Below are 22,558 nucleotides of genomic sequence, written 5' to 3'. Positions count from 1 at the left end.
AAGGTATGCAGTCATTTATTTGTATGGTGGCTTCCAAAGAATTGTAGTGTTGGAAAGCACCCAAAATTTATCTCAGCAGGTCATGAACCTAACTGTTTCATGGTCATTTTATTTTATACAGTTACCTATTATACTTAAACTAGAGGCCCGGTGCACGAATTCGTGCACTAGTGGGGTCCCTCGGCCTGGTCTGCGGGGATTGGGCTGAAACCGGCTCTCCGACACCCCCCGAGGGGTCCCGGATTGCAAGAGGGCGCATGCTAGGCTGTGGGACCCCACCGGTACATGATTGGGCCAGGGAGGGACGTGGGAAGTTGGCCAGTCTGGAAGGGAGTACGGGAGGGCTCCATGGCCGGACCCCAGCAGCAAGCTAACCTACTGGTTGGAGCATCTGCCCCCTGGTGGTCAGTGCACGTCATAGCAAGTGGTTGAGCAGCCTTAGCATATCATTAGCATATTATGCTTTAATTGGTTGAACGGCCAACCAGATGCCTGAACACTTAGCATATTAGGCTTTTATTATATAGGATGAGTATTGTTATTCTTTTAAGTTTATTATATTTAACATATAAATTTCCTATTTTTATAGCCCTTACATATTGAACATTGTATAGAATATATATTTATAATGTGTTTTATCTAATTATTTGTTGCTGGCTTTTTCTGTGAATCATTTAATGAAGCTTGAGATGGAATTGAAAGCATGAATTTTAGTATTTTTTGGTCTTTCCATACTGTTTGTAAGTAATTGAATCTGTAAAAGAAAGCCCAGTGTCTAATTAAGGTGCTTTTGAGTACTGCAGGATAGAGAGAAGAGAGAATATTTAAAGTGAGTAAAATCTCAACCTTTTATGTAATTTGAATAGAATTTAAAAAGAAATCATTTAAGACATTTTTTTGTAAGATGTGTCATTCTTGTCATCCTTGAAAGCTTAAGTTTTTTGTGTATTTTGTTTTGTTTGCATTAAAATAAACACAGTAGCAAATTGCTTCAGGAATTGAGACAAGAAGGAGCTTGCTGTCTTGGCCTTCTTTGTGCTTCTCTGAGCTATGAGGCCGAGAAGATCTTCAAATGGATTTTTAGCAAATTTAGCTCATCTGCAAAAGATGAAGTTAAACTCCTCTACTTATGTGCCACCTACAAAGCACTAGAGACTGTAGGAGAAAAGAAAGCCTTTTCATCTGTAATGCAGGTAAGATTGGGGGAAAGGGGTGTTTGAGTGCTTGGAAAGAAAATTGTCTTTAGTACATGTCCTGCGGAGGGGAGCTTGAAAAAAGGAAACTTAGAGCTATCTACTGATAGTAAATGTGATGTAAGTAAAATTCCTCTTTTTGAATTTGAGTAAAGGACACACATTAAAGATAGCCTTAAAATAAGTTAGGTTTCCTACCCTCCACCCCTCTGCTTTTTAGAAGCTTTCCTTTGAATTTGTTTAGTACTAGAATTATTTGCAGGTTTTAAAATAGGAACTTCATGGAATAGGAGGGGCTTCTCATTTTTTGAGGGAGACAAAAACTGAACATCACAAGTCATACTAGGCTTTTTTAGGTTTGATAATATGTCAACTATTCTTATTCCAAGTAATATAAAATAATTGTATAAATTGATATCAGCCCTACTTAATTCTATTCTGCCTTTTAAAGGATGCATTTTTTTCTTGATTCTAGAGATCATGAAAAAAATTTTTGGAAAAGATTAGAAAATTATCTGTAACTAAACAGCATAACACCAAAAGGGCTTATCCTATATCTTTATTTATTTTTTATTTATTTATTTATTTATTTTTTATTTCAGAGAGATAGGGAAGATGGAGAGAGAGAGATAGAAACATCAATGATGAGAGAGAATTATGGATCTGTTGCCTCCTGCACGCCCCCCAATGGGGATCAAGCCCGCAACTTGGGCATGGGCCCTGACTGGGAATCGAACTGTAACCTCCTGGTTCATAGGTCCATACTCAACCACTGAGCTACGCTGGCCAGGCTATCGTATATAGTTTTTGTATTATGAACTTTCCCCCAAATATTTATTTTGAAACTTAAAATCTACAGGAACTTCAGTATAGTGAACACCATACATCCTTTACCTAGATTTGTCACTTATTAACATTTTGCTACAGTTATTTTATTTTTATACATACACATATACTTTTTTGCTGAATCATTGGAAAATAAATTACACATTTCATGACAATTTACCCCATAATGCTTTGACATGTGTATCCTAAGAATAAGGCTATTCTCTTATATAACAAAACAATAATTTCATTACATAATACAACCTATATTCAGATTTCTACAGTTAGCTCTAAGATGTCTTTTATATCTTATGTCTTACCCGACATAAGATTCAGGCATTCTGTTTGGTTTGTGCCTCTTTAATCTTTCTCAGAAACTTCTCTGTACCTTTTTGTCCCCCTTATTTTATAGAATGATCTACTTTCTGGGCTTATCTGATTATTTCTTTCTGATTAGATTTAGTTTAGACATTTTGGTCACCGGTACTTCATAGAAAGTTTATACTTACTATTGCATCACACCAGTAGGCACATAAGTTCAGGTTGTCTTCTCTGAGATGAAGAGTTTGATTACCTGGTTGAGGTGATGACTACTAGGTCTTTCCGTTGTGAAGGTTTATTTTTTTCCCCTTTGTATTTAGTGATTAATCTGGGCATGACATTATGAGACCTTCTGGGTATCCTGTTTTTTAGTAATATTTCAATGATTTTTAGCATCCATTCATATTCTGTCTATAGTTTATATAACATTGGCTGTTGAAAAATATTTTCTAATTCTAACATTTCTATATTTATAATATCCTTTTGTAAAGACAAGCTTTCATTTTGGGGGGAAAAAGTGGCTTTAAATAGCTGCAAAATATTCTGTGAGTGGTATGCCATATATTTATTTAAAAGAAATATGGAGTGGTAATATGAGCCTATAAGTCACTCAAGAGTTGGGGCCATGTTAATCTCTTAAGTCATTCCAGTTTGAAGCATGTATTAATATTTTCAAGCATAAACTGCTCTATTTTTTTAATTAGAAAGTAATTGTGGTATTTTTTAAATGTTCCTAAGCACATATTAGTTTTTGTACTTGAAATTTAATCACATCAATGCATTAAAGAGAGCACTTAGGAATAATGTAGACGTTACTTAGAAATAATTTTAACAGACATCAAAGAGGAGAAAACAGTATTTGTTTCCAGCCTAATATCTTAGTGGAATGAAATGTTTTCAACTTTTTTTGAGCTGAAACTATAGAATTTATTTTCTTTGGTATTATAGTCAGATTTGGATACAGTCACTATTAAATAATGAACCTAATTTGCTTGTTTTCTTCCCGTTTTGTTGAATGTTCATGGTTTGCAATTTTTATTTTTTAGCTTGTAATGACCAGCCTGCAGTCCATTCTTGAAAATGTGGATACACCAGAATTACTTTGCAAATGTGTTAAGTGCATTCTTTTGGTAGCTCGATGCTACCCTCATATTTTCAGCACTAACTTTAGGGTGAGTACCCCAATACCCTCTTTTCTGATGATAGAGCGAGAGATTGATTGCATGTATAAGGACCTGGGAACTTAAGTAGAAAACAAAGCTTCTGATCCTTTGAGTATAATTAAGTGATGTTCAAGGATCCAGGATTGAATGGTGCAGCATTAATGTTTTTATAAAAAACACTATTTTTTGACACTCCCTTTTTCACTTTCAATGTCAAGTAGGTAGTCCTTTCTAGGGTCACTTACTCTGAAATCATCCAAAAGTGGAATAGTACTAAGACCCTAAATTTAAATTGCTTGGTTCCCTTCTCTGTTTCCATCCAGGATACGGTTGATATATTAGTTGGATGGCATATAGATCATACTCAGAAACCTTCGCTCACACAGCAGGTGTCTGGTAAGTGGTGCAGCATATACCAGTTATGTAACTATTGTGGGAAGGAGCCCTGATCCCTCAAAGACCAGCTATTAATTGTTTCACAGATACAGTTCTGCTATTATAAATGAACATTACTTGTTAGCTAAATTTAGCTTTTCAAAAGGAAATTGTGTACTTTGTAGTAGATAGGGAAAGTCCAAGTACAGATTATAATGCTCCAGTAAGAAATTGAAAGGACTTAACTAAGTCCTTTGTGGCATGTGCTGGTAGGAGGGGATATAATAGTTGTCATATCCTGAAATATAGAATGGGAGGTCCTAGATATTTGTGACTTGTGTAGTTTTTTTTTTTTTTTTTTTTTTTTAATTAAAACACACACAAACAAATGGATCTAGAAAATTGTCATAAATGATAAAGAAAAAAATTTTTTGAGTTTAAATGAATGACTAGCAAGACTCACTTAAGACACTTCAGCCCATTCTAAGTGCTACAGTTTCTCTTAGCTTATTTGGTGCAGTAAACTTCTGAAAATACTGTATGCTGGTGAATCTGGTTCTGTGTCATTTACTCTGGGGAAATCAGTGCATACCTTTGGTGGCTAGCTGTGGCCCTAGAATAAATAAACCAGGCTGGTGGTTGGTAAGTTGTGGCATTTTCGTCTAAGCCTCGTGTATAGTGACAATATGGTTATTAAATCTGCTGAAAAATAAGGACATGAGATAAACATTCTGGAGAACATTTATCTTTGCATTTAAAAGATGTTGGTTAATCATGCTTAGCATGCTTAATAGTAGTCCTGGTTTTGTGATACAGTTCTTATTTTAAGAGTTGGCAAGTTGAAAACCAGATGTCTTTTAAAATAAGGCTCTCAAATATATCTTTTATTTGGATTTTTATTTTTCAACTTTCTTGTATGATTCCCAGGGTGGTTGCAGAGTCTAGAGCCATTTTGGGTAGCTGATCTTGCTTTTTCTACTACTCTCCTTGGTCAGTTTCTAGAGGACATGGAGGCATATGCTGAGGTGAGTATAGAAAATTATTTCCTAAAATTTTGGTTAAAAAAAACCCACAAAACATTAACCAGTGTCACCCCAGTAAATTCAATAAAAAGGAAAAAAATAAATTGCTACCAAAACAAAACAATCTTGAAGTGCTATATTTTAAAATAAGTCAGACCATCTGACATTTGAACAGGAATTATAGAACCATTGCCAATGTTTTATTTTTCTTAGATGAATTTTTAAGTTACCAGCAGAATTACTGAAAAGACTGAAAGAAAAATTGTAGGCCTAATTTTGCAAAGCTTGAAATAATGCTGGTAGCTTTCTGAACATATTTTCTGTAGTTCACTCTTGCTGATATTTTGTTAACTAAAAGAGACTTAAAAAGTGAGGTGAGGCCTGGCTTCTGTGGTTCATTTGATTGGAGTGTTGTCCTGTGCACTGAAGGGTCTCCAGTTTGATTCCCAGTTGAGCAAGTACCCGGGTTGCGGGTTCTTCTCGTGGGGGTGTGTATGAAAAACCGATTGATGTTTCTCTCTTTCTCTCTTCTCTAAAATCAGCAAAAACATATCTTCTGGTGAGGATTAAAAAAAAGAAAAGTGAGGTGAATTGTTAAAAAGTATAAAAACCCCTAAAGACTTTCCTCTTACATGATTGGAGATCATAGATCATACTTTGGAGGACAAGACTTGGTTTCCACCAACTGTTTGAGCTGTGCAAGTGCATGTAGCAGCTTTAAGAGTGCTGCTGAAGTCTCTGTTACTGGTTCTTGGCTTTCCTGGCCCTACTGCTATGGCTTAAACCTGCCGTTATCTGTTTGAATCTTTCTGGGTTTCTTCCCTACTCAGATCTACAATAATTCTTGTTTGGTGTTCAAGGCTTCCATTAAGATTTAGCTTCATATTTTTGTTATACCTTGGCTACTTCTAGCCAATAAGAATTCACTACATTTTTAAAAAATATTTTTTTAATTGATTTCAGAGATGAAGGGAGAGGAAGCGAGAGATAGAAACATCAATGATGAGGGAGAATCATTGACTGGCTGCCTCCTCCAAGCCCTACACTGGGGGTCAAGCCCGAAACCCAGGCTTATGCCCTGACCAGGAATTAAACTGAGACCTCCTGGTTCATATGTTGACACTCAACTGCTGAGTCACGCTGGCCAGAAAAGAATTCACTACTTTTAATGGTACCAGTCTACTTGCCCCCTTTCAGAGAAAAGCTAGGGAATATTTTGTTTCCACATGTTTCTTTGTGCCCCCCCCCCCCCCACCTCGAATGTCTTTGTTCCTCTCCCACCTTTCAAGCTGATCTGCCACTCTGAAGCCACTTATTCTAGTTTGTAGAGACTCTTCCCTTTGATAGCCATAAAATCTGATTCTCTTTCATTATGTGGTTGTATAATTATCAGTAGTGATATATTGGTTCTATCCCATTTTTTACTAATCTTTTCCTTTTGAGTATATCTTATTTCTGCAACTAGATTATAAATCTGGGAACCAGATCTTATACTTTGTATCTCACCTCCTCTGCCTCTTCTTCCTCTCCCCCTCTCCCCCCGCCTCCCCTCCCCTCCCCTCCCCTCCCCTCCCCTCCCCTCCCCTCCCCTCCCCTTCCATGTGTGTGCATAATGTTGGTGTGGAGTACTTATTATTTAGTTGAGTATTTTGAATACTTGGAATGAGATTTTACCAAAAAACAATTTAGGAATGGCAACAGTTTCTGGCTTCATTTATACCAACATAAAACTATAGTATATGTATTACAATTCATTTTTTCTCAATACCTATCTGAATTGGTAGAGAGGTTATTTCCTTAATCTACTAAGGTTAATATTGGCTTATTTAATTAGAAGTAAAATCTACTTTTACAACTAGATTCATGTTTCCTTTTCTCATAGGCCAAAATACCTCTTTATTTGTAAAAATCTATTATAAAGTTATTTGAAGTGTCTTACTTAAATAAGAATGCTGTGAATTAATTTCTAGGACCTCAGCCATGTGGCCTCTGGGGAGTCAGTGGATGAAGACATACCTCCTCCTTCAGTGTCATTACCAAAGCTGGCAGCTCTTCTCAGGGTATTTAGTACTGTGGTGAGGAGCATTGGGGAACGCTTCAGCCCAATTCGGGGTCCTCCAATTACTGAGGCATATGTAACAGATGTAAGTGTCTTTAGGAGTTCTAAATATTACTCAAGAATAAAATTGTTTTGTATTGTAAATGCTTCTGATTACCTGGTATTCTATTATTAACCCTTTATTTGTTTAGCATGTATGTATTTGGCTGCTTTCTTAAATAGCCAGGAAAGTTGGGAATTCTACTCTACTCCTACTTCCTCCTTTCCCCCCATGAAAAAAAAGGCCACTGTGAACTTTAAAATGTCCATGAACTTTTCTGTTAGGAGATCCTTCATTGATCCCATTTTTCCTTGGTTTTGAACATATATTAAATTTTTTCCTTTTTTTAATAAGTATTATTTTACTTTTAAATTATTGAGGTTCCTTTTAGTTTTCAACATACTAAGAATAGCATACTGTAGAGAAAGTCTCAAAAAATAATTTTCTGTGAGCATGACAGGATGAAACAACTTGATAGGCTGACATCAAAGGATATAAATATATAAGGACTTAAAATGTGTAGAAATCTGAGGCAATTATAAGATTGCCACACTTCTGCAGCCCCCAATATCAGTTGCACTGTGTTAATGTCACGTGGGTGGGTCAGCATAATAGACATGAGACATGAACCCCCATAATTATACCCTACTTGAACAGGAAGGGAGAATTGTGTGATACAGTAAAAAAAAAAAATTAATGTAAATAATTAAAATTTTACTGTTGGGACAAAACTCTAGTTTTTATGAGCATTACTTTTGTTGAACATATTGCTAGATAAAATAGGACCTTAATTATGTTTGTAATTCTTGTTAATTGTGTATTTGAGCAGAAATGACTGATCTTGAAGATAATTAAAACCAGCATGTTGATAGTGACTCTAATGTTTAGTTTTAAAAGGGTCTCTAGGAGTTCTATGTATTGGTATTGATTGTCCAAAGCCCAGATGCTAAATTACAAAAAGTTATTCTCATGGCAGGTTATTCCAATGCTGTTAATACCGTTACTGTTCTAAGTTCTGGTGTGTTTCATGATTATAAAGATTTTGAACTTCAGCCATTTAGTGCTGTTGGGCACATAGGAAGCCGGTAGAATGGAAATAGAGGATGGCAAATTCCATTTCCTGTCACAGTAGTACTTTAGAATTTTTTGGGCAAGATCATTTTTGCGTATTGTACTAAAGATACCCTTATTATTATTCAGTCTCTGAGAACTAGAATATTAAGAGACTACTGACAAGGCAGGCAGTTAATTTTCAGTTGAAACTGCATTAAATAGAAAATATTTTTTTGCTCTGTGGAAGCATGTGAATTTTTTTAAAAAGCTGCTTGTTTTCCCCATTGCAGGTTCTATACAGAGTAATGAGATGTGTGACGGCTGCAAATCAAGTGTTTTTTTCTGAGGCTGTGTTGACAGCTGCTAATGAGTGTGTTGGTGTTTTGCTCGGCAGCTTGGATCCTAGCATGACTATACATTGTGACATGGTCATTACATATGGATTAGATCAACTGGAGAATTGCCAGACTTGTGGCACAGATTATATCATCTCAGTCTTGAATTTACTCACATTGGTATGTGAATTCTTTTTTGTTGCTTTATAATATGTTGGTGTATTCAGGCCCTAAAATTTAAATTGATATGGTTGTTTGGGGGCTTTTTTGAGTACATTAGTCTTATTTATATAATCTAGTTTGCTTTTGTCCCTAGTATCTATTTACTTTCGGTGTTTGATGGCTCATCTCAGTGTAGATATATTCCTTTTTCTTTATGAAACATCATCCTTCACTTGAGACTATCTAATATCTTGATAAATACTGTATAAGAGAAGGTATTTGATAGCTTTTTTGAAAGACCTTGGTATGTTTTGTTTCCCATATGAAACTTTTATAGTTTTAATTGTTAACCATAAATATTCCCCCTCAATCTTTTAATAGTATCGTGAATTTCTACATACTTAATACTACTCACTTTCTTTCATTAAAAACACACGGCTCATCTAGTTTCATCTAGGCCAGTGGTTGGCAAACTGTGGCTCGCGAGCCACATGCAGCTCTTTGGCCCCTTGAGTGTGGCTCTTCCACAAAATACCACAGCCTGGGCGAGTCTATTTTGAAGAAGTGGCATTAGAAGAAGTTTAAGTTTAAGAAATGTGGCTCTCAAAAGAAATTTCAATCGTTGTACTGTTGATATTTGGCTCTATTGACTAATGAGTTTGCCTACCACTGATCTAGGCCTTTAACTTGCCCCTCCTCCTTGCTGACCCTCCATTCCCAATTGAGTTATTTTAAAAACAAATTCTGGATAATACTCTGCTGAACATGTTTACCACAGCTGCACTTCCCTTTGTTGGTGTAAAAAAGAAGTCTATGTTAAATTGTAATTTAAAGTATAGGATATATAGCCTTGGCTGGTATGGCTCAGTTGGTTGAGCATTGATTGGTCCATGAACCGAGAGGTCACTGGTTCGATTCATGGTCACGGCATAGGCCTGGGTTGTGGCCTTGATCCCCAGTAGGGGGAAGTGCAGGAGGCAGCCCATCAATGTTTCTCCCTCTCTCTTCCTTTATCTCTCCCTCTCCCCCTTCCTCTCTCTCTAAAATTAATTAAAAAAAAAAATTAATGTATAGCATTGTCTGGCTGCTGTTGCTCAGTGCTTGAGCATTAAGTTATGAACCAGGAAATCATGGTTTGATTCCCGGTCAGGGCATATGCCCAGGTTGTGGGCTCAATCCCCAGTAGCGGGTGTGCAGGAGGCAGCTTATCAGTGATTCTCTCATTGATGTTTCTATCTCTCCCTCTCCCTTCCTCTCTGAAATCAATAAAAGCTATATTTAAAAAATGTATAGCATAGATAGATAGATAGATATAAATATATGATATAGTATTTTGGTGTTTGTTTTTTTTTAATAAATGGACTATTTTTCAGAGCACTTTTTGGTTTACAGAAAATTTACTAACTAAATTTTATAGTTTAGGGTTCACTCTCTGTACATTCTGTGGGTTTTGACAAATGTATAGTGCCATATATTTACCATTATAATATTATGTAGAATAGTTTCACTGCTCTAAAAAATCCCATGTGCTCCACCTACTCCTCTCTTCCTCCTTCCTCTTAAGACCCGACAACCACTGACATTTTTACTGTCTCCAGGGTTTTGTCTTCTACATAGTGTTGTAATTGGAAACATACAGTATGTAACCTTTTCAGATTGGCTCCTTTCATTTAACAGTATGCATTTAAGGTTCCTCAGTGTCATTTTGTGACTTGATAGCTCGTTTTTTTTTTATTTTATTTTATTCACTTAGATTGTTGAACAGATAAATACAAAACTACCATCATCATTTGTAGAAAAACTGTTTATACCATCATCCAAACTACTGTTTTTGCGTTATCATAAAGAAAAAGAGGTAAGTAATACATTCATAATTACTCTTTTTAACTTAGGTCATTGAAGAGTTTGGTTAATCTTGTTTATAGACTATATAAATGAGATGATAAATACTTGATTTAGAATATAGTGATTATAATGATTGTTTTAACTTGGTATTTATAGATTATAGTACTATATACCTTTCAGTCCGCAGGCTGACGCTCTATCCACTGAGCCAAACCGGTTAGGGCTACAGTACTATATATACCTTGATGAATGATTGCCAGATATTCTTTTTAGATTTTCATTAGTTTTTATTAAATTTGTTGAGAACTATTATGTATATTATACATAAAACTTCATTATTAGTTTCTCAACTGACTCCATATCTAAACCACTATAGACTTTCTAAGTAGATGTAGTGAAACCAATATTAATGAATTCTGTTTGTATATGTGTTTTGACACTGTTTTTTTTAAAATGTCCTTTTAAGAAATTTCATATGGCCAGTTTTAATTTAGAATTTCCTTTCTTTATAATAAAAATTTATTACAAAGAAACCTGCTGAAGTGTGTAGTTTCCCAAAAGGTTGGGTTTTTTGAAATTAAGATCTTTAGTGTTGTATATACAGTAAATTTATCAATCTTAAATTGATTTGCTTCATCACCATGTGTGGATAGTAATTTATTTTCTATATAATTATAGAAGATTTGTTTTACATTGAATTGTTACTTTCCTGAATTCTCTTTTTTAGGTTGTTGCTGCAGCCCATGCTGTTTATCAAGCAGTGCTCAGCCTGAAGAATATTCCTGTTTTGGAGACTGCCTATAAATTAATTTTGGGAGAAATGACTTGTGCCCTAAACAACCTGCTGCATAGTCTACAACTTCCTGATGCCTGTTCTGAAATAAAGCATGAGGCTTTTAAGAATCATGTATTCAATGTAGACAATGCAAAATTTGTAGTTATATTTGACCTCAGTGCCCTGACTACAATTGGAAATGCCAAAAATTCACTAATTGGGGTGAGTCTCTACTTGTAATCACTTTATTTACATTGAACTCTCATTCCATATTTATGAATTTCATTTACTGTCATGTCAGTGCATCTACAGAGTCCCTATGGAACAAATGGCCATATTTAGGACATGCCTGAATAATTTAAATTAACAGGAATATTTTCCTGCCATTATGTTTAGCTCTCTCTCCTTCCTTTCCTTGGCAACAACTTGATAAGATGTCTAAAATACTTGTTTTAATTTTTAGAAAACATTTTTTATGAATTTCTCCCATTTACTTTAACATGCTTATAGAAAAGTTATCAACATTTTCCACAGCTCAAATTTATATAGTTTTGTGTGCAGCCCCTTCCTCCCCTAGTACTTTTCTCATTCTCTTTACTAAAATCAGTGCTTACATATGGCCTCATTTTTTGACTGCCCACTTTTTAAGACTATCCTATCTAATAAAAGAGTAATATGCAAATCAACCACCACTCTGCTACACCAACAAGCCACGCCCACCAGCCAATCAGGAGCAAGTATGCAAATTAACCCTACCAAAATGGCTGCAACACGGAGAGAGCAGGAGGAAGGCTTGGGTTTTCCCAGCAATGGAGGAAGCCAAGCTTTCCACTCACTCTGGCCGGCCCAGGGCTCTGCTTACGGCTACAAAGTTTCAATTATTGAAGATAAATTAATCCCAACAGAAATGGCAGCAGCCACGGAGCTGGAGAGAGCAGGAGGCTAGGGTTGCCCCCAGCGATGGAGGAAGCCAAGTTTCCACAGCCCTGGCCTGCTTTGGCCTCTGCTTAAGGCTACAAAGTTTCAATTATAGAGGATAAATAAATCCCAGATACCAGGGCCTCTGCTTGGGTTGCCGGAGGGTGTGGCCGGCCTGCAAACTACCACAGGCCACCCCACGCCCCAAGGGAATCCCCACCCTGATCCAGGACACCCTTCAGGACAAACCAGCTGGCCCCCACCCATGCACCAGGCCTCTATCGGCAGTTAGGGGCAACCAGGCTGGCAAGGGAGGGCAGTTAAGGGCAACCAGGCCAGCAGGAGAGGGAGTTGGGGGTGACCAGGCCTGCAGGAGAGGATAGTTAGGGGCGACCAGGCCAGCAGGGGAGGGCAGTTAGGGACAATTGGGCCAGCAGGGGAGCAGTTAGGCAGGGGAGTGGTTAGGGGGTGATCAGGCTGGCAGACAGAAGTGGTTAGGGGCAATCAAGCAGGTAGGCAGGCAAGCGGTTGGGAGCCAGCAGTCCTGGATTGTGAGAGGGATGTCCCAGATTGGAGAGTTGGAGAGGGTGCAGGCTGGGCTGAGGGACACACACACACACCTGTGCACGAATTTCATGCACTGGGCCTCTCGTTTCTAATAAAGAGTAATTGCACGTAACTAAGATTATGCTTTCTAAGAGAATGGAGGGGAAAATCAAGATTTGGATATTTATACTTGCATGCTGTTCATATTGTTAGATGATCAGATTGCCTCTTCTCTATCCTTCCATAGCTATTCCTTCCTTCACTGCCAGTTATGGCTTATGTTGGAAGGCTGCAGTAGACTCTTCCTTTCTTTACATTTTAAAAAATTGATTGTTGTGTAATTCCCATTGTATACAGATTTGAGGAGGTTTATGTCCTGCTCTCTGGGAACAAGGAGAAGGGGATAGAGCAGTCAGGTGGAATGGAGCATTTTAGCATGTAAAACGCTAAGGGTGGCAGTATGTTTTTTTTCTCAGTGGATAGGGCATTTTGCTATTTGCAATATATGAGAAATTGAGGAAATCCAATGTATTACACTAAAGGGTAAAGAGGGCTTTGTTTAGGCCAGGATCAGTAAACTACAGCCCATGGGCCAATTGTTTTCTCTTTGTAAAAAAATCTTTATTGAAGTATAATTTACATACCATACAATTCCCATTTAAAATTACAAGTCAACGCATTGTAGTATATTCACAGAATGCAACTATCACCAAACACCTGTTTTTGTAAAGAAAGCTCTATTGAAACATAGCCACTCATTTGTTTTGTCTATGTGTGTCTTCTTATTGCACTGGCAGAATTGAAGGATTGGACATTGCAATAGAAATGTCCTATGGCCCCCAGAGTCTTAAGATATTTACTCTCTTATCTTTACAAAAGGTATTTGCTAACCTCTTGTTCAGTGTACTAAATTGTTTCCAAATTTAAATGTCATTTTAATTTTATAATATGTATAGACATATTTACTTTGGTACACATATTGGAGGAGTCAAACACTTACTTTGTTTTGTACATCATCAGATGTGGGCGCTGTCTCCAACTGTCTTTGCACTCCTGAGTAAGAATCTGATGATTGTGCACGATGACCTGGCTGTTCACTTCCCTGCCATTCAGTATGCAGTGCTTTACACTTTGTATTCTCATTGTACCAGGTACTGTATGTACAAATATTTAAGAAGAAAAATATTTAAAGGGCTAGATAGGCCCTTTAAAGTACAGTTTTTAAAAAAATATGTGCTGATTTAACTAAAGATGATCCAAACTTTGTCTTCCAGGCACGATCACTTTATATCTAGTAGTCTTAGTTCGTCATCCCCATCTTTGTTTGATGGAGCCGTGATTAGTACTGTAACTACAGCTACAAAAAAACATTTCTCAATTATATTAAATCTCCTGGGAATATTGCTTAAGAAAGATAATCTTAACCAGGACACAAGGTAACTGAGTAATATTTTATGTTAACACTTTCTAATTTTTAAAATATATATATTTTTTTAATCAATTTCAGAGAGGAAAGGAGAGGGAGAGGGAGAGAGAGAGAGAAACATCAATGATGACAGAATCATTGATGGGCTGCCTCCTGCAAGCCCCTTACTGGGGATTGAGCCTGCAACCTGGGCATGTGCCCTGACCGGGAATCAAACTCAGGACCCTTCAGTCCGCAGGCCTACGCTTTATCCACTTGAGCCAAACCGGCTAGAGCACTTTTTATTAATTTGACTTCATGGTTTGAAAGTAAGGAATGAAGATTTTTGAGTTGGGGTAGAGCAACTTCATTATGAAGCACTTTAAAATTTGGTGTTATTGTTTAATCTGGGATTTCTTATTCTTTTTCAAAAGAATTATATGAATCCCAGTGTTTTATGGATAAATATATAGATTTTTTTAAAGGCATGCAATTTTTTACAAAGGGGTTTCTAAAGTTTCAATTGTTGTTTCCTATTGCTTGAGATATTTAAAAAACCAAAAGAAAACTAATGTAAGAAGAGGAGATTTTTAACATTGAGTTTTATCTTTTGTAATGTAAAATCACTACATATTTTGTATTTCAGGAAACTGTTAATGACTTGGGCTTTGGAAGTGGCTGTTTTAATGAAGAAATCTGAAACATATGCACCTTTATTCTCTCTCCCATCTTTCCATAAATTTTGCAAAGGCCTTTTAGCCAACAGTAAGTTTCTGTGCTTCTTTTAATTTTAACACTTAAAAAGGGATCATTGGTAATGGGAGAAAGATAGTCACTTAAGTACTTTCTCATCCTGAAATGTATAATCCCCATTTTAATGAGTGATGGTTAATCTGTTTTGGTTTTTTCTTCATTCTTAATATGTCAAAAATAAGTAGTTTTAGGTGTTTAAGTGGTTGTCACACTTTAAAGTTTTTGTGATGTTATATGCTTCATGAACTTTTGAAATTTCCTTCAGAAACAGATTTGGATAAAGACTAGCCACTCTTAAGTATCATTTTCCCAAATGTTAGTGCCAGTGAGAATTCTAGGCACAGGCAGAGCTTACTCCATAGTAGGTGCTCACTGTTTGTTGAATGTCAGAAAATTATGATATGCTGGCATAGAAATTCTTTTGGCAAGCTGAAAATAACTCTCTTTTAATTTTTAATAGCTCTTGTTGAAGATGTGAATATCTGTCTGCAAGCATGCAGCAGTCTCCATGCATTGTCCTCTTCTTTACCGGATGATCTTTTACAGAGGTATGGACTAAAGATCCTATCTTTTGACCCTAGCCCTAATAACTTGGAAATATTGCCACACCTGTATCATCTGTTCCATTTTTTCACAGGTGTGTGGATGTTTGCCGTGTTCAGCTAGTCCACAGTGGGACTCGCATTCGACAAGCATTTGGAAAGCTGTTGAAGTCAATTCCTTTAGATGTTGTCCTGAGGTATAACAGTTTTGTTGGGACAAAGACATTCCACTGTTTTTCTGCCTAATATAGTTTAGGAAAAAATAAATCATCTATTAGTGAACTAATGTCACATCTTGTATGGCGCTTCTCAGTGATTGAAGAGAGATAAGCTCATGATAATTAGTGTAGAGTAATTCATGTAGTGTCAAAATGTTTCTTAGTACAGTTATTTGAAAAACTAAACTGCGATCATTATTGTTTTGATTAAGTTAATTTGGGATGTCTAAGAGCCAGAAATTTCAGAGTTGTAATAACATTCTGTGTTTTAAAGCCTCAATTTTATTTTTTTACTTCCAAATTTAGTTAGCAAGGAAATGGTCCATTTATAGTATTTACTAACCTTTTAACTGAAACATTTTGCATGACAGTGACTTTATTTTCTGTCTACAGCAATAACAATCACACCGAAATTCAAGAAATTTCTTTAGCATTGAGAAGTCACATGAGTAAAGCACCGAGTAATACATTCCACCCGCAAGATTTCTCTGATGTTATTAGTTTTATTTTATATGGGAACTCTCATAGAACAGGGTGAGATATTTCTTTGACTCTTTAACTGGGGAAAGTAACATATACTTGAATATCTTGGCCCTATGCCTACTTTTGAGGAGAAAATGTCAGGAGTGGTATAGAAAATGATATTATAAAATGGGTTATTTCAGTTTTCAGTAGGAACCATTGCTTTGAAATTAGCATCTGGATAAAAAAAAATGGCCTTTGAAATTGAGAGATGAAATGTGGTTGACAGTTAACTGATCTAAACTTGTCATCAGTGCTTTGGGCAAGGGTCTGGGGGAATAGACATTCTGGACATGCTTAGTTGGAGTTAATGTTTTAGCCTGATAGCTAGATTGTCTTTGAGCCTTTTACCCTAATCATCCATCCATACCATACCTCCATCCTGTTTTGACTGTAACAGACCTCCTCAAAATGAGAGGTGGGGGTATAATGCTTCTCAAACTTGCAGTTTTTGCCTTTTTGGAGTAGGAAAAATTGTAGCTCCCTGCTTCCATTCCCCTTGTAATTTTTATTATTATTAAAATGAAGTTGTCATTGTCTGTTAAATATGAAACTACTTTTCCCAGGAAGGACAATTGGTTAGAAAGATTGTTCTATAGCTGCCAGAGACTGGATAAGCGTGACCAATCAACAATTCCCCGCAATCTTCTAAAGACAGATGCCGTCCTTTGGCAGTGGGCTATTTGGGAAGCAGCACAGTTCACTGTCCTTTCTAAGTTGAGAACCCCACTGGGCAGAGCTCAAGATACCTTCCAGACAATTGAAGGTAATTGACTAGTTCCTTTGCAGACATCGTGATGTAAATACTTTCAAGCCTTATATTAAGAAATTTGTCTTTGTTAAAACAAAAATTTGAGAATATGATATTTTTCCTTTTTTAAGTTTATTTTTTAGATATGTTTGTTAGAATAAGCTTTCATTGAATAATTGTGTTAGCAACAACATGGTTATCTATTTTTGTTTAAAAATTTAAGGGATTTGCCCTGGCTGGTTTGGCTTAGTGGATAGAGCGTCGGCCTGTGGACTGAAGAGTCCCAGGTTCAATTCTGGTCAAGGGCACATGCCCGGGTTGTGGGCTCGATCCCCAGTTGGGGATGTGCAGGAGGCAGCCAATCAATGATTCTCTCTCATGATTAATTAATGTTTCCATCTCTCTTTCCCTCTCCTTTCCTCTCTGAAATCAAGAAAAATATATTTTTAAAAAAAATTTAAGGGATTTGTGTGGAGAAAATACTTTTTCCCTCCAAAATAAAGTCTTTTATATTGAGAGTTTAAACTGTTTTTAAATTATGGCTATACAGAGGAAACTTGATAAATGTGAATTTGTGAAATTATCTCCAAGTACTTCTGCACTTTTTAAAGATTTCTTTTAAATATGGAATGTTGTCTTTGCTTTTAGGTATTATTAGAAGTCTCGCAGCTCACACATTAAATCCTGATCAAGATGTTAGTCAGTGGACAACTGCAGACAATGATGAAGGCCACAGTAGCAACCAGCTTAGACTTGTTCTTCTTCTGCAGTATTTGGAAAATTTGGAAAAGTTAATGTATAATGCATATGAGGGATGTGCTAATGCACTAACATCCCCTCCCAAGGTTAGTTTCAATGAGCTAAGTGTTGCTCTGTAGCAGTTTCATGGTCAAACCTGGTGGTGTGTGCAGAGCCAACTTCACAGTAGACTTGTATATTTGTTGTATGTATGTTTGAGATATTTGAACCTATAATTTGAACCTATTTTCTCTTTATTCTACAGGTCATTAGAACTTTTTTCTATACCAATCGTCAAACTTGTCAAGACTGGCTGACTCGGATTCGACTCTCCATCATGAGGGTTGGATTGTTGGCAGGTCAGCCTGCTGTGACAGTGAGACATGGCTTTGACTTGCTTTCAGAAATGAAGACAAATCTATCTCAGGTAAAGTGGTGTGTTTGGAGTTAATTTTAAATCTGTTGATTAGAAAAACTTGGATTTAATTACTTTGCTGTTATTTAATCCATGGGTAAAATAAATGAAAACTTTTATTCATTTTCAACGTTTTTGATCTAATGTTTCATCAAAGCAGTAACTTCCAAAGTCATTTATTCATATTTTGGACTTAGAACATGTCAAAATATGCATTACTTATACATAAGGTTGGAACATTAAAGGTAATTAATTCTAAGAAATTTGTCTATAGAAGAAATAATTTTTATAAGTTATAATGATAATAGTATAATGCATAGAAAAGTATATGTAAATTGTAATGTATGCAGAAGTATATATAATAATAATGTTGCAATGTATGGGGAAAGTGCTGGATTGTAAGTGGGCTCAATAAGTGGGATCCAATTATAGCAAATGTTTGCTAATGAAGGTAATGTCAGGTAATATTCAGAGACATGAAATTAATCATCTTTTAACTCATGTTTACATTTAATTTGGCTTTTATTTACTTCATGTGTTACTCCTACAGATGCCATAGTTTAAATATTGGGGAACTTTTTATTTTGTAAAGATTAACACCCATGTGCTATTAAGGTTCTGTCAGTCACCTTTTGTAGCTACATTATATATTACATTTTAAGAATTGTAACCTAAATAATGTAATATCGTGGTTGTTAAAATAATTGTTAAGTACATTTGACCTTAAATAGGCTTTGATTATGACCAGTAGTTGTAAATTTAGAAGAGATTTGGATTTTAAATGTATTGATGTCTGAGTTTAATTTTTCTGAGTGCCATTTTCAGGGGAATGAATTGGAAGTAACCATCATGATGGTGGTAGAAGCACTGTGTGAACTTCATTGTCCTGAAGCAATACAGGGAATTGCTGTCTGGTCATCTTCCATTGTTGGGAAAAATCTTCTCTGGATTAACTCAGTGGCCCAACAGGCTGAAGGGAGGTAAGTTGGATGGAAGGAAATGGGTGAGAGAATTTCTTTATGTTTAAATCATTTGTATTATTGGCTAACATTGTATTTAAGTGCTAAAATAGCATTGATCAGTTTTAGCAGTTGGAGCTTGCTTATAAATCGTTTTACTAGGGCACATCTTCAGTCTGTCTTTAGTAGCAAAACTTAGGTGTCTTTCTTATTTGTGAATTAATAGGAATTCTTCCTTAAAACAAGATCTGCCAATTACTTGGTTTATAAATATTTTTGAACTTGATCCTTAATTAATAACCTTTCACATCAGTCTGGTACAAATTATCCTTTATGGCTAGAGTAATTGCTTATTAGCCTTGTACACTCAACATTCAGACTCATTCTATTTCTCTAGATAAATGAGCATGTACCATAATCTGTGTACATTGATACAAGTTTTATCAAATCTTTAAAATGTAGAAAAATAAAATAAAACAACTGCTCGTAATTCCATCTCCTAATGGTAACTGTAGTTTTCGTATATATACCTTTTTGTTCTTTTTTCTTCTCATGTCGTTTTCTTCCCTCTTTACACAGAAATAACTGTTTTTGCAAACCACATGGTTTTGCTTTTTCCACTGAGCAATATTTAAAAAAATACTTTGCCATGTTAAAATACTCTACAATATGATTTTTAATGTCATAGTTATATTTATATGTGAATATACCCGAATTTAACATCCCTGTTGTTGGGCAATAAGGTTGTTTCTGTTGTTTGTTTTTTGCTACACCTTCATTCTTTAAAAAAAAATATATTTTTATTGATTTCAGAGAGGAAGGGAGAAGGATAGAGAGATGGAAACATCAGTGATGAGAAAGAATCATTGATTGGCTGCTTCCTGCATGCCCCCTACTGGGGATCGAGGCTGCAATGCAACTGTGGCATGTGCCTTTGACTGGAATTGAACCTGGGACCCTTCAGTCCGCAGGCTGATGCTCTATCCACTGAGCCAAACCATCTAGGGCTTTACTACACCTTCTTAATACACCTTGGCATTTAGCTCTTTGCTCATAGTTGTGATTATTTTCTTTGAATTCATTTCTACAAGCTGATTTACTAGAAGAAAGGCTATGGATCTAAGAAAGGCTATGATACATACTCTTACTAAGTTATCCTACAGAAAAGTTTATTCCAATTTAAATCCCTAACAATAGAGTAATTGTGAACCTTTGTGAACACTGAGGGTCACTGAGAAACAAGAACCCATTCACCATCATCACTGAAAGTATTTTATTTTACATTGCTTTTTTTTTTTTAATTAAAAATATATTTTTATTGATTTTAGAGAAGGGAGGGGGAGAAGGGAGAGAGAGAGAGAAACAGAGATCAGTGATGACAGAGAATCACTGATCAGCTGCTTCCTGCGTGCCCCCTACTGCGATTCGAGCCCACAACCCAGGCATGTGCCTTTGAACTGTGACGTCCTGGTTCATGGGTGGACTTTTAACCACTGACCCACACTACCCGGGCTACATTGCTTTATTAATGGTTAATAGTAAAACTTATCCCTGTGTGTTATATTGTTTATTTGTGATTTTTGAAAACCCAGATTAAGTTTTCATAGCTTCTCATTTTTTTCTTTATTGATATGTGAAATTTTAATATACACTAAGATTATTTGAAGCTATTTAATTTCTTGACTTGTAATTTGCTTTAATGTTTCTAGTGGGGGTTTTTTATACCCAGAAGTTTCAGGTTATTATGCCATTAGATCTGTTACTTTATGGATTATTTTCTTGTATTTATTCTTCTATTAGCCTTTGCACACATTGAGATCAGATATTTATCCCAATATTTTCTGTATTTTTTGCTATCTTTTTTTCAACATTTAACAACATAATTTATTTTCAGTTGTTGGGAGGAAGAGATCCAATTTTTTGCATGCCCTATGCAAAATAATCAACTAATTACTAACTCAGTTTATTGAGTAATTCATTCTTTCCAGTTTTTATGGAAATGAATATGTGGATAATTTAAAAATAAGGCTAACTCAATTTGCATTGAAGGTTTGAAAAGGCCTCTGTGGAGTACCAGGAGCATCTGTGTGCTATGACAGGGGTTGATTGCTGCATCTCCAGCTTCGACAAATCTGTTCTTACATTGGCCAATGCCGGGCGAAATAGCGCCAGCCCAAAACATTCTCTAAACGGTGAGTAGTCAACATTTAAATAAAAGTAGTCATCAAATAATTTATACTGATGATCTTACTGCATGCTTTTAAATTTCTGCACTCTGAAATATTCATAACTGCTCTGGATCTCTCTATATGTATTATAAAATACTTTCAGGTGACTCCAGGAAATCTTTGTTGTCCAAACCACCTGACTCTTCCCCTGAGGTTATAAATTATTTGGGAAATAAAGCATGTGAGTGCTACATTTCAATTGCTGATTGGGCTGCTGTACAAGAATGGCAGAATGCTATCCACGACTTGAAAAAGAGTACCAGCAGTACTTCTCTCAACCTAAAAGCGGATTTCAACTACATAAAGTAAGGATTTTTTTTCAGTTGTAAATTATGATACTTAACCTCATTAAACAAATTTTCAGTAACTTTAAAGGCTTCCTCTGTGGCAGAAAAATGTTGAAATTGGTCATATCTACTATTGCAAGATGGTTGTAGCTCTAATGCTGTGTTCTAAAAATGACTATAGTGAGAAACCAACATTAGAGGAGGGCATTCATGCTATGCGAAAGCAGACTTATAATTGTTGAAACAGTTATTTGGTATGATCTCAGAGCCTATTCCTATTCTAAAATAAAACAATATAGAGTAGTCCTCCCGCCTCCCACCTTATCTATAGGGGATACTTTCCAAGACCCCCAGTATATGCCTGAAACTTCAGATATTACCAAATCCTGTACATACTAAGTTTTTCCTATACATACATAACCCATGATAAAGATAAATTAGGCAGAGTAAGAGCTTAACAACAATCCTAATATATAAAAACCCAGGGTCCGTAATGTCCAAAACAACCGAAGGCTCGACCGAACACCAGAAGTCAGTCCTGCAGTCAGTGCTGGGTTGCTGTGGTGACCCAGCACTGACTGCCGAGGGGGCTGCGGATCAGGCCTGGAGAGAGGCCCCGAGAGAGAGGCAGGGTCCGATCAACAGCCTCCGTGGCAGCTATTGATTAGCAGTTGCCTCTCTCTTTCTCTCGGCTTCGCCAGCAGCCACACCTCTGATTCTCTCCAGGCCTCCGCGTGGGCTGCTGAGCAGCCCCACCTCTCTGATCTTGCCCGGAGATAGGCCCGGAGATACTGACTGGCATAGAAACCAACCAATCAGAACTAAATCCGGGTGAACTGTGAGGAGTCAATGGCTTCCTAGGAGGCGGAGCTTTTGACACTGACTGGCATAGAAACCGACCAATCAGAACCAAATTGGCCGGCAGGGGAGGGCAGTTGGGGGTGATCAGGCAGGCAGGCAGGTGAGCAGTTAGGAGCCAGCGGTCCTGGATTGTGAGAGGGATGTCCGACTGCTGATTGGTTGGTTTCTATGCCAGTCAGCGTCAAAAGCTTCGCCTCCTAGGCAGCCATTGGCTCCTCACAAACCGGCAGTCGGACATTCCTCAAGG

The 22,558-nt window shown here is 36.6% G+C and overlaps 1 protein-coding gene across 2 annotated transcripts in view; it reads left to right on the top strand.

Moving 5' to 3' along the window:
* Window positions 1-22,558, top strand: part of SMG1 (SMG1 nonsense mediated mRNA decay associated PI3K related kinase) — a 118,254-nt gene that overhangs the window by 41,445 nt on the left and 54,251 nt on the right. For both annotated transcript variants that reach the window (XM_080680961.1, XM_080680960.1), the window contains 20 exons: window positions 980-1,193; window positions 3,386-3,511; window positions 3,826-3,898; window positions 4,805-4,902; window positions 6,870-7,043; window positions 8,342-8,566; window positions 10,302-10,403; window positions 11,121-11,390; window positions 13,653-13,783; window positions 13,907-14,068; window positions 14,684-14,802; window positions 15,251-15,338; window positions 15,428-15,529; window positions 15,944-16,084; window positions 16,639-16,838; window positions 17,472-17,668; window positions 17,827-17,988; window positions 18,802-18,956; window positions 20,985-21,127; window positions 21,267-21,468. In XM_080680961.1, the coding sequence (XP_080537087.1) occupies window positions 980-1,193; window positions 3,386-3,511; window positions 3,826-3,898; window positions 4,805-4,902; window positions 6,870-7,043; window positions 8,342-8,566; window positions 10,302-10,403; window positions 11,121-11,390; window positions 13,653-13,783; window positions 13,907-14,068; window positions 14,684-14,802; window positions 15,251-15,338; window positions 15,428-15,529; window positions 15,944-16,084; window positions 16,639-16,838; window positions 17,472-17,668; window positions 17,827-17,988; window positions 18,802-18,956; window positions 20,985-21,127; window positions 21,267-21,468 (3,084 nt within the window). The remainder of the gene's footprint in view (window positions 1-979; window positions 1,194-3,385; window positions 3,512-3,825; window positions 3,899-4,804; window positions 4,903-6,869; window positions 7,044-8,341; window positions 8,567-10,301; window positions 10,404-11,120; window positions 11,391-13,652; window positions 13,784-13,906; window positions 14,069-14,683; window positions 14,803-15,250; window positions 15,339-15,427; window positions 15,530-15,943; window positions 16,085-16,638; window positions 16,839-17,471; window positions 17,669-17,826; window positions 17,989-18,801; window positions 18,957-20,984; window positions 21,128-21,266; window positions 21,469-22,558) is intronic.

The sequence above is a fragment of the Plecotus auritus genome, assembly GCF_963455305.1.
Source record: "Plecotus auritus genome assembly, chromosome: 7".
NCBI classification, from domain to species: Eukaryota; Metazoa; Chordata; class Mammalia; order Chiroptera; family Vespertilionidae; genus Plecotus; species Plecotus auritus.
Note: the sequence above shows the minus strand (reverse complement) of the source record. Positions and strands in the feature narration are given on the sequence as shown.